The sequence below is a fragment of the Hyperoodon ampullatus genome (assembly GCF_949752795.1).
Source record: "Hyperoodon ampullatus genome assembly, chromosome: 7".
Taxonomy (NCBI): domain Eukaryota; kingdom Metazoa; phylum Chordata; class Mammalia; order Artiodactyla; family Ziphiidae; genus Hyperoodon; species Hyperoodon ampullatus.
Window position 1 is genome coordinate 90,005,880 of NC_136920.1, and position 12,069 is coordinate 90,017,948.

At 53.0% G+C, this 12,069-nt stretch overlaps 1 protein-coding gene across 6 annotated transcripts in view; it reads right to left on the minus strand.

The window, feature by feature from the left end:
* Positions 1-3,815: 3,815 nt before the first annotated feature.
* PKNOX2 (PBX/knotted 1 homeobox 2) overlaps positions 3,816-12,069 on the minus strand; it is a gene marked incomplete at both ends in the record, with an annotated part of 74,496 nt that continues 66,242 nt past the window's right edge. For all 6 annotated transcript variants that reach the window (XM_079708124.1, XM_079708123.1, XM_079708122.1 and 3 more), the window contains 3 exons: positions 3,816-4,042; positions 5,077-5,255; positions 6,230-6,306. In XM_079708124.1, coding sequence (XP_079564250.1) covers positions 3,816-4,042; positions 5,077-5,255; positions 6,230-6,306 — 483 coding nt within the window. The remainder of the gene's footprint in view (positions 4,043-5,076; positions 5,256-6,229; positions 6,307-12,069) is intronic.

The window sequence follows — 12,069 nt, forward strand, 5'->3', positions numbered from 1 at the left end:
TCCATTACAGGGATGTTAGGAGCTCACTGCAGTCTCAATCTTCCCCCAGAATGTGAATTCCCTGAAGGCAAGAACTATGTCTTTGTTGATCACAGTTATATCCTCAGTATCCAGAACTGCTTGGGACAGAGTCGGCGCTCGGTTAATACATGAATGAATGAGTCCGTGCCGGCTGCAGTGTGACAGTCACTGCCCTCATACTGCTGCCTCAGTATGCTGAGGCAGCAGAGAGGTCCCATGGTCGAGGAAGTTGAGCTCTGGTCGTGAACTTCCCTGAGCAGGAATCTCCAATCAGTTCATCCCTGATGGGCTCAGGGCTGGGGCTAAAAGTTAGTCTGAACATTTCCCAGGGCCCTGATACCACAGCTCCATTTGGGGGTAAAGGAACTCTCCCCCACCCCCACCCCCACCCCCGCATTGTCCCATCTCTCTTACTTCCGCGTGGATTGTGGCACATCTTCTCCGTGGGTTGGATAGGATTGGGGTCATGCACAGACAGAGCTTGCTGCCTTCTCAAAATACAACCACCCACATCTCAAATGATTTAGGAAACCACTTTTTAGTTAAAAGCATTGTGTAAAAGATGGTGGAACTTGAGAGAAACACTTAGGAAGGGGTGGGAGAGGCTGGGGTAGGCCACTGTAATTTCTGAGAGTAGTGTTTCCTAAAATGTGTTTTGTGTGTAACTAGTATAATTGAATAGACATTACTTGAAAAAAAAGATAAAAATACATTTGGGGACCATGTTAAACAGAGACAGGTTTCTTTCCTGCAGGACTTCTCAGAGGCTTTAATATACTAATGCACATCATGAAACTCCTCTGTCAAAATATAATATGCAGTTCATCCTAGACTAATTGGGCTGTGGAATTTTTTTTTTTTTTTGATAGCATATCTTTTAAGACTGTGTTCCTTGGAAATCACTGCTTTGAAAGCTGTCTTCCTGGCTCTGGAAGGTGAGGTTCTAGGTATCATCATCCTGTGGCTCTTGAGACTTTTTTCACTGCCCAGAGGCGGTGTCTCTGCTGTGTTTGCAGAATCTCCAGGTGTGACTGGGGGCTGGGCTCTGGGAGGGCGGTGACCCAGGGGACCGCTATCCACGCTGCGTGGAGGCCCGTTTTGCCTGTGGAATCACTCCCATTCCCATCTTCAGCCTGGCCAGAGGGTGTCCACGGGTAAGTGTAAACTCTGCAGCCTTTTTGAACGGGAATAAGGAACCCCCCACTTCTGCTTCTAAACCGATACCCCAGTACAGGGCCCAGATAAGGAAACCTCTAGGTTGAAAGTAACACAAAAGACTGCCTCTCACTTAGTTGGGGAGATAGCTGCCTCTAAATTTCTTCCCGCCCTAGGGAATAGAGTGCTGAATTATGGGGTTCAAAGGGCAGGCTACCCTCTGGACACAGCTCCTGGATTCAATGTGGCAGTCAAGACTGCCTCTCCTTCCTGATTCCCGGGACCTTTCACCTGAGGGACAGGGCATGTGAGGGCTGGGGGAGGGGCAGTGGTGGCCCCAGCTTGGATGGAGGTCAGAAAAGCAAGGGGCTTTGAGGGTAGAGTGTGGTGGAAGAGCTCCCCTGCTATGGGGGCAGCCTGCCAGGAGAGGGCAGTGCAGAGCCTCCTCCTGTCTTCCCTCCTCCACCTCTTTGTCTTGGAGCAGACACGTCTGCGCAGAGTGTACTGAACTTGGCCGTCTTCCTCCCCAGACAGGTAAACTGAGGACACCCAGAAAGCCTTCTTCCTTGGTCCTTTCATGGGTATTCAGGTCAACAAGGAGTATGCTGAGGCCTCCAAATTTTCTCTGGTCCAGGGTCCCCCTAACCCCTAATCACAGAAAAAGAGAATCGCGTGCCAGAATTATGGTAGGTAATAAGGTTTACTGAAAACTCGGCCACATTCAGTACTGGTTTGGTGGATACATCAGAAGAGGTTGCATAACATTAATTAGGCAGGTGGAGGGGGCTGGGAGGAGGATGTGTGGGCACGTGTGTGCAGGTGTGCCTGTGCTGGGGTGGGATGCCTGTCCAAAGTGATAAGTGGAAGGGTGTGTGTGCGTGTGAACAAGAAAAATGAACCAGAACAGGAAATGTATTTTATCCCACTTCACGTTGCAAAAGTCTCACGCCAAAAAAGCTAGACTTTCCTCTACCTATGGCATCAAAAGGGAGTAAAAAATGATTGGATCACCCAGATTATAAATAAGGTTATTTGTTTCTCAAAAATTCCTATTAAAACATTAAATATCAGCTCTTTTGGGGGAAGAAATACATTCATTTCAGGGAGACCTCAGGAAAGCCACCATCCTCTTGCTCCTCCTCAGGGGGCCCCGCGGGGGCCCTCGAGTTGAGCCAGGCAGCCGCTCACATGCTGCCACTGACGGAGACGGCCAACGCACAACTGACAAATGAAGCTGCAGGTCCATTAAATTAACTTCAATGGAAAACACACGTGTGATCAGTCCCGTCATTCACAGCCATAGGGGTGGGAGGGAACGGGAGGATGGGGAGCCAACCCCGGGGGACTGGATGTTGGGGTGGGAGGGCGTGTGTTGGGCAGATGGTGGGAAGACTCCTCCTCGTGGTGGAGCCCCCGTTCCTCCAGTGCTGTGTAAGTGACGGCATGTAGAACAGTGAGGCGGGGGGTGGGGCACCTCCTCCACACTTTGGATATTGATGGGAAGAGGGGTGTAGCACCTTCTCCAACCCCTGGCTTCCCACTGGGCTGGATGCTTCTTTCCAATGTTTCTTCTGCCTCCTCTGCAGGATAGAGTGAAGACGAGGATGAAGGCTGGTGGAGCCGGCCTGGGAGCAGGGGGACAGCAGTGAGGGACAGGAAGGGTGGACAGATTCCAAGCTAACCTTGCTCCACCCTCTCTGATGGCCCCTGGAGGGGGTGGAACGTCTGGGGAGCTCCATCCGAGGGCTGGAACATCTGGGATAAGACACCGCTGTCCTGTTGTTACAGGAGCCGAGTTCTGTGACCACTGGGGATAGCTGTGGTCCCCAAAGTCACCTTGATATGGCTCCTAGCCCAGGTTCTCCTTGGGTCCTGGAGCCAACCCAGGTGAAGGGACTCTGCTTAACCTCCTATAAATGAGCCCACCAGCTCACCACTGATTTCCAGGAGAGAGAGAAGGCAGCTCCGGTGGCTCCCATCCCTCTCTCCCAAGTCCACGGCTGCTTGTGCCCAGAGACAGGGCCTTGGAGGGCTGAGAGGAGCTCTAGAAGTCCAGGTCCCACCCTGGTCTGCCGGATGTGACGCCTCAGGCCGTCCCCCTCCTCCAGCCATGGATTATACGTTGAGGCTCCCTCCTGCCCTTGAATGTCTCTCAGAGGAGCTGACAACCCTCTGGAGGTGGAACGCAGACCCCCTTTGTCTCTCCCTTTCCTCCTAACTCTGCTCCCTGGCAAAGGCTCACTCTGTGAACAGCACTGATCCACCTCACAGCGCAGGGCTTGTAAACAACTCAAGTCCTTCAGTGGCGGGGGCTTGGGGGCGGTGGCGGGGGGGGTGGTGCCATCTGTCCTCAGGGATTTGGTGAGTCCAGATCTCACTCCTGCCTTTCTGTCCAGGCTGCTCGACTGGCCCCGCCAAACGGAGTCCTCTGCAGCTCTAGGGAAGTGGGGCCAGGGTACCGGTTGAAGCTTGGTGGTTGGGAAGGAACAGGTGTTTCCTCTGCATTTCCTCCAGCTACTGATTTTGGGAAGCCAGGGTCCAACTTCCTCGGTGCTGCCTGCCCGTGTCTCCTCCCCCCCACCCTGAAGCCCTCCTGACGACCCTCCTGCTCGGTGATCAGTGCCACCTGGGCTGCCCGACTACTCCAGGGAGTCACTGTGTTCCAAGCCCAGGTCGCTGACATTCGTCGTCTGCAGCTCGTCGGCCTCATCCTCCAGCTCCTCCTCCTCTTCCTCTTCCATCTCATCCTCATCCTCTTCCTCTGTCCCATCCAGTGAGTCGTCGTGTGCGGCCATCATAGCCTGCTGCATGGCCATGGTGGCATTGTCTGAGGACAGGGACTGCAGGTTGTCCAGGTTGATGGAACCTACGTGAGAGAAGAAGGCAAGGGTCAGGCCCAGGAAACCCAGTGGCTTCAGTGGTGAGCTCCTACACTGGACAGTCCCCTGGCGTGAAGTCTCCTGTCTGTTTCCCCTGTCAGCCACTCCCTGCCCCATCCCAAGCAGCAGCACTCCTGGGTACCACTTCCTGAGCATCTTGTAAGTAGGTCAAACACTGTTGCCTTTCGAAGAATTCTGTAAGTAGGTATTATCATCCCCATCCTAAAGAGGATGAAACAGTCTCAGACAGTTGTCATTAGCTCAAAATGACACAGTCAGGCATGATATAGCTGGGATTCTGTCCCTGGTTGGTCAAGCTCGAAATCTGTTGATTTCTACTCTACCTCATAAGACTATTGCCCACCACACAGAACTGGTACCCAGTCATATAAATGCACGTATACATGAAGGTACGCCTGCACACGTGTGCACCTCCACTCCACTTCCCACACAGAGCTAGCTTCACATGCTAAGCTATAAAACGTTGTCTGGCTCGTGGCTCATTGAATTATTCATTGTGCACCAGGCGACCGGCAATTAGAAAAGTGTATATGGAGGGTGTGATGGAGAAGCTGGGAAAACAAAGATCTTCCTGGCCTCCGTTCACAAGCCAGCTGCCTGCTTCGGTATTTATAGATGGCCCTGGCTCCTGGGGAGCTGTGCAGACACTGACTGGTGCTGAGGAACTTCAGGTGGGTGTGGGACTGAGGAGGGGGGACTCTGCTGAGGAGCCACTGACTCAGATGACCACCAACTGACTCCCACTTGTCTTTGTGAGATTGCTTTTGGCTTGTTAAAATGTACGCAAAAAAAAAAAAAAAATCCCCTTCTTTCAGGCTGACATACATCGTTTGATGGGGATCGGGTAGGGATACCTATCGTGACAGAGCTGACACGGCCACTCAAGCGTGTAGACGATCAGCCCCTGACTCTGTGCACAGCTGCGCGCATAGGAGCTCCAGGGGCCCGTCCCAACCAGCCCCCCGCCCCCGTCCACAGTACCCTCAGCCCCAGCTCTTACCATCGGGGTTTGTCCCCGGGGCACCACCCTGCTGCTGCAGCACCCCAGCAGCAATGGAGTTGGGCCAGAATCTTTGGGTGGGCCGGTGCTGCGACTTGATTTTCTTGGCTTTGGGGGCAGGGTCGGGGTTGCTGGCGTCAAGCATGGGCTGCAGGATGCGCCTCCGGGCGTTGATGAACCTGCCCAGGAGTAAGATGGAGACGGGTAAGTCACCACCGTGGGGGGAGGGGCGGCATGTGTGCGCAGGTACGTGTGTCTGTGTGTGGGTGTGTGCACGTGTGTGGGTGTGTGCACGTGTGTGTATGTATGCACATGTATGCGTGTGTGTGCACATGTGTATGCACACGTGTGCATGTGTTTGCAGAGAGCGCTATGCCGCTTCCAGACTCTGAGAAGCTGGTCCCTGTACGGAACAGACCGGGGTCTGGTCTAGGGTGTGGAAGCACAGCTGTGATGAGCCGTGGGCACCGAGGAGCTTGTGACGTCACCAGGGGGCTTGCTGACCACAAACCAGGGTGGGACGAATGCGTGAGAAGGGTCAGGAATCTCTGCTCCAGACCGGTCAGGACTGAACAGAGGAAGGAAGAGCCCCCCAGTCAAAGGCACTAACCTCTGACCTGACCTCTCTGCAGAGGGCCAAGGGTCTGCTCCTATCCAGCCAGAACTTTCCCTCTGAGATTTCTATGACACCCCAGCCGGCCCCAGAGGAGGGGGCACGGGAGCCCTGTGGGGGGAGAACTGCCCCTCCTCCCTATGCTTCCTGCTCCCAGCCCTGCAGAGTGTTTCAGCCCGAGCTCTTTTTACATGGGTGGTGAGTAGACCAGATGACCACTGGTGGCCTCGGGTCGTGGCATGCAGGCACCCCTGTGTGTCCGTAGTGCAGGTGGGGCTGGGTTTTCTGCAAGAAGGCAAGAAGCTCCCCATGATGTTCCTGACACAGTTTCCCAGGAGAGGGCGCTGAGAAGCTGCAGATGAAGCTATAGGTGTTGATTCCGGATATCTGCTTCCAGCCCACATGCGATGGCTGGCACGGTCGCCAGGTTGAGACTGGGGCCAGGCTGGGCACTCTAGCCTCTTTCCCCTGCTATGCGTTCCCCTGCGCAGCAAGTGGTCCCTGGGTCTGAGAGCCTCTGGGCAGACGATACTAACTCACCAGTTATTCACTTGCAGGAGGGTGAGGTTTGTCTGGGCCGCAATCTGCCTCTTCTCATCCTCCGTGGGGTAGGGGTGCTGAAATGAGAGGTGAAGGGCTAGTGAGGGGTGGGCACGTGGTGGCCTGGTCCCCCTAGAGACCATGCCCACAACACAGGCAGCATCGCAGGCCAGGTAGCCCCATTGGTTTGGAAGCCCAAAAAGGGGAAAGTGTAATGTTCCCCAGAAAGAATGGCCAAGGGCTTGGAGGGAGGCTGCTCTGTGCCTGAGGAGGGCCACCTGCCCTGAGCCCAGCCCCCCATGGTGGAGGGCCAAGTGGTTTCCCAAGGGTCGGTACAGTTCAATACTGATGGCTTCCAAAGCAGTGTCACATTCTCACTTGGTCCACCCCCAAACAGGCAGGTCAGGCATTATCAATATTAGGATTGACAATGGCCTCAAAAGCCCACAGGACTCTCAGAAGGTGGTAAACGGGTGAACGAATCCATTTAATTTAAACTAACTGACATTTACTGAATATCTACTACGTGTGCAGATTCATGCAGGCATCCGAGGAGACAGAAGATAAATATAATGATAACTACGACTTGTGGAATACTTGGTAGCCTATGACATGCTTTCATGCACTTAATTTCACTTAATAAAGCACATCGGTAACACTTGGTAAGAGGCAGGTTAGGTGAAGAAACTGAAGGACTATCTCCACTGTCCCCCAGATGGCGGCATCAGCTCAGAGCTCAGTTCTGACGTTGGTCCGGGCTCCCCCCATCACTTCATGCTGCCACTTTGTGAGACGGAGTCAGCGTCTTTGTGGGGGTGAGGGAGGACGTGGGGCAGGGCCTTCAGTCCTGCACTGATTACACGTTTGTCTCTCTCTCGGATCATGCTTCATGAGGGCAGAGACCAGCTCTTATTCATGTATCCCCAGCACCCGCCACATGCACCTGAAGTACAAATGGCTGCCAAGCAAACGAAAGCAGAAACCAGGCGGTAGGTGCTGGGGTTTGGGTAACAAGCACCGAAGAAGCTTAGGAGAAGTGGGTGTTGGCCAAAGCGCTAGGGAGGCGGAATAGGTCACATTAAAGACTGGGAAAGTTTGGGGTGGCAGGGGGTTAGGGGACCTTCTGGATCCTGCTGGGTGGTGAGCCCCATGATGTCTGGGTCTATGTGTCTGTGTGTCTTTCCCAGGCTTCTGCATAACACCTGGCACCCAGCAGGCTTGCAATATAGGTGTGATGAGCGTCTGAAGGGGTCAGAGCCTTGCCCTGGCAGCTAAGGGAGGTTCGGGAGCTCTCGGTAGAGGGCCAAGCTGTCCTCAGGTCGGAACCATCCCCTTATTGAGGTGGTATGAGATAGTGGTACTTGGGCTTTCCAGAGTCCTGAAGACCGGGACTCAGATTCTGGCTCTGTCATGAAGAGCTGTGAGATCGCAGGCACATCACTTAACCCCACATCATAAAGTCATCTAATGATTAAAAGAAATTACACTTCTAAAGTGCTCGATAAGAGATCGCTCTTCATACTATTATTGGGCAATGTTGGCAAGGTGCTTAAAGCTCTCTAAGGGATGAGCTTGAGATCAACAACCTCCACAGAACTCTCATTATCAGTGACAAAGGAAAGGAACCTCTTCGGTGTCCTCAGTGTCCCTTGACTGAAGCAATCAGGGTCATGTGTTGTTTTAATTCACACCTCTGACCCTGACCACAACACCAGGGCAGCCGGGACTCGTGATCCATATAATATTAAGATTCTAACAAGAAGGAAAGCGCGTCGGTGTCACAGGAGCCAATTTCATCTAACTGGGAAGGAGCTAAGGGAGGTGGGGAGGAGACTGTAGCCTCCCAGGGGCTCCATGCATCTGACACCCTCTGGGGAGGGGTGGTGGCTGAGCCCTCCTCCCCTGCCCCGTGGAGCTCCAAGCTCAGCGGCCCTGATAAGGAGCCGAGCAGCCTCCCTGTCATCCGTGGCAACCGGTCTGAGAACACAGCAAAAATATAGTAACCTTTTGTGCTTCCCGGGCCCCACTAGGCCCTTCATACCTCCATGCCTTTGCACATGCTGTTCCCTCTGCTGGAATGCTCTTTCTCCCACTTTTCCACTGCGTTCGTTTCTGAGCTTCTGCAAAGACCTTTCACAGGTCAAGTCCCCTGAGAGGCCTTTCCCCCCAGCTCCCCGGGGCAAAGTTAGTCACTGCTGCACTTGAATAATTGCCTTTAGCCCACTATATGGTGATAGATATCTCCCCCTATCCTGGGAGTTGCTCTCAGGCAGGGACCCAGTCTTATTAGACACTGTATCTCCAGTGTCCAGACCAGTAACAGGCAGAGTGGATATTCAGTGTTCGTGTATGAAACAGATGAGTGAACCAACACAAGAAGGAGATGGCTGACTTGTTCCCTGAGCCTTGCCAACTGTGCTGGTTCATCAACCACAAATGCTGGGAAGCTGCTACCTCGGAGGTGCCCACAAGTGAACGATACCCGGCCATAGAGCTCACAGCTTAGAGGGAAAGGCTACAGGCAAAGGAAAAAGCCTCTATTAAAAAGTAGTGTGGGGGCTTCCCTGGTGGCGCAGTGGTTGAGAATCTGCCTGCTAATGCAGGGGACATGGGTTCAAGCCCTGGTCTGGGAGGATCCCACATGCCACGGAGCAACTAGGCCCGTGAGCCACAACTACTGAGCTTGTGCATCTGGAGCCTGTGCTCCACAACGAGAGGCCGCGATAGTGAGAGGCCTGCGCACCGCAATGAAGAGTGGCCCCCGCTCGCCACAACTAGAGAAAGCCCTTGCACAGAAACGAAGACCCAACACAGCAAAAATAAATAAATTAATTAATAAACTCCTACCCTCAGCATCTTTAAAAAAAAAAAAAAAAGTAGTGTGTCTTCAGCACTGCAGTCTGTAAACTGTTTTAGTAAAGAGCTCAGATTCTGGAGAAAAAAAAAAGAAAAGTAGTGTGTAAGTACCCATCGGGTGGTAAGAGAAGTCAGGGGAGCCCTCCCTAGGGAGGAGGGACTTCAACTGGATTTTGAAGAATGGCCAAGCCATCCCAGTAAAGGAGGACCTGGGCCTTCCAGACAGGGGCTTTGCACTGGGACTTATAGTCCAGTCAGTCAGATGCAAATCTCGTCCATCATTAAAAACCTCCAGAGAAGGAAATGCTTCAGCCTCACCCAGATAATGTTTGCTGTCTCTAAGGAGGCTTCTGGTGCGGGCTGCCATTCTGAGTGGATGTCATCAATCCACAGATTAATGTGCTCCCAATTAATGGAGAGGGAGGAGAAGCAGGGTCCCTGAAACTGGCTGGTTGTTCTCTTATGGTAGAGATAAAAAGCCCTTAACCTCCTGGGGGGCAAGTCCCACCACCCGTCGCTCCTGGGACCAGTGTCTCGTGAGGCATGCGGTGGAGGCCATGGGGTGAGTGGCAGCATCTGGCACGGCCTTGGGGACAGGTGTGTCGCCAGAACATTCCTGGCACCATGTCTGGGTGCTCATGCGAGCAGTCTAGCTTGTCCACGCCTCCAGCTTGTCTACGCCTCACACCAGATGATTTCTGAGGACAGAGTCAAAATAGTCCTGGCCCCTGGACAGCCCTCGATTTGGTCAGCGCTACTTTTAGCACAAACGGGACGGCTCGAGGCCAGGGACAGGAAGAGGAATCCAGCGAGATGGTGGCGAGCCATCAGGCTGTGGCAGCTGCTCTCTGATCGCAATTTGGAGAAACTCCTCTGGAGTTGGGAGGGAAGGGCACAGACAGCAGCCCTCTAGAAGAGACGGAGAATGGACCAGAAAATTACAGCTCCTTTTCAGGGCCAGCAGGGAGCCTCAGGTGGCTGGGCAGTGCTGCCTGGTAGTTAAGAGCACGGCCTTTGCAGAGGTCAAGTCCTGCACCCAACGCTTAACCAGCCATGTGACCTTGGCAATTTATTGTTTGATGTATGCCATCCTCAGTTTCCTGGGCTTAAAATAGAAATAAGAAGATCGTGACTACTCCTTGGACTTTGGGGATGATTGAATGAATGATGCAGGCAAAGCACATGTGCTGCACTGACTCACTCTGCACCACATGGTGAAGCCTCCCAGACACGGTATCGTTGAATATTTAGTCTCTGGGGAAGGGAATTGCAGGATTTATACTGAGTAGGCGTTTCACAGCACCACAGTTGGCATCGGGAAGCTCCTCTGACGTCTAACCAAACTCTTTCCCTGACACCTCCCTTTTCCCTGTAACTCAAGTCTCTTCTGGGCTAAATTGAAGCTGAAGGCATCTCTCAGTTTGAACTATGGGTTTCCCCCTAGGGTCCTGGGTCTGAAAGCAGCTCAGCCAGGCTGGTCCATGGGCCCCTGGCCACGTCTTTCACTCAAAGCCCACCCAAGATGATGCACCCACCTCCTAGCCAGGAAGACCCGCAGGAGGCTGGCCACGTCCCAGAGGGACACAGCACATGGGAAGCAGCAGCCTGCAGGTGTGAGTCGGAGCTGCCGCTGGAGCAGGCCCTGGAGCTGGCTTTCCCACTTTCCTGCACTGGGGTCAACCACACCCTCCTTCCCTTCTCACTCCTGAGCAACTGTGGGCACGTGATCTGCCGCGGCCACAGCTTGATAGTGTGGCCGCTGCTCTAGAAGGGCCATAGACCAGCTGGAGGGAGGCAGCCAGGATGGTGAGGGGCCCTGAAACAAGCACATTTCATCACATCGAAGATGCAGGGCACACCCTGACTTCAGAGATGCTAGAGCAGTTTGGGATGGAGAGGGGCACACAAGTCACCCAAGGACCCTCCCTGCTGTAGCTGCCCTTGCTTATATGTCCCACTCTTCCATTTCTCTCTCTTTTCAACTCCCCTCCCCACTTATAACTGTGCACACACAGAAAAGCACAAAGAACTGAAATGCATAGCTTGGTATAGTATCACAAACACCCACGTGACCACACGCCAGGTCAAAAAACAGAATTCTACCAGCACCACGGCAGCCCCTTTTCTGTCCCCTCCCAATCACCTACCTCCAAAGATATCCTCCCCAAAGGTAACCTGTTTATGGTAATTATTTTTTTTGCTTTTCCTTATAGTTTTACTATCTATGTTACATCCTTAACCATTATGGCTTAGTTTTGCCTGGTTTTGGACTCTATATAAATGGAATCATATAGCATGTAGTATTTCACTCCACAGCATGGTGTGAGATCCACTTATGGCTGTTCTATGTAACAATCACATTCATGTTCATTGCCGTATAGTGTCTCATTGTAAAAATCTACTGCCTTCCAGTTCTTCACCCTCCTGCAATTACAAAACCACTCTCCCTCCCTCTGGCTTCTTCTTCAATCCATCCTTCTCATGGCAGCAAGATTGGTCCTTCTTAACCTGCCCCCAACCCCTTAGGTCCCCGCCATGAGCTCTGAGCCCTCACCCTACCCAGGATTCCACACACTACAAGGATGATCTGTTGTTTTTTACCCCAACCAGACAGGCTGCAATGTTTGAGAAAAGGGTCCACACCTCTCTTTTCATCCCCACCTCATTGGTGCCGAGGAAAATGCCTGGCCCCTGCCGAGCATTAAGTATGTCTTCGCTGAATGATCATAGGACCCTAGAGGGTAACTGGTACTTGTCACCATTCCCTTTGTGTGTGTTTGTGGGTGTGAAGGTGGGTAGGAGAGGGTGGGGGAATTCCAGCTTGTATCAGGCTGCCTGCGTTTTAACAGTGCTATTCCCACAACTGATTGTTTCAAGCATATTTGTGGAGGAAGGGGACGGGGAGGGGGTACATGAGAAAACTGAGCCCAGAGGCATTAAACACTGGCCCCAGGTTATATGGGGGGTACTTGGCAGAGCTGGGA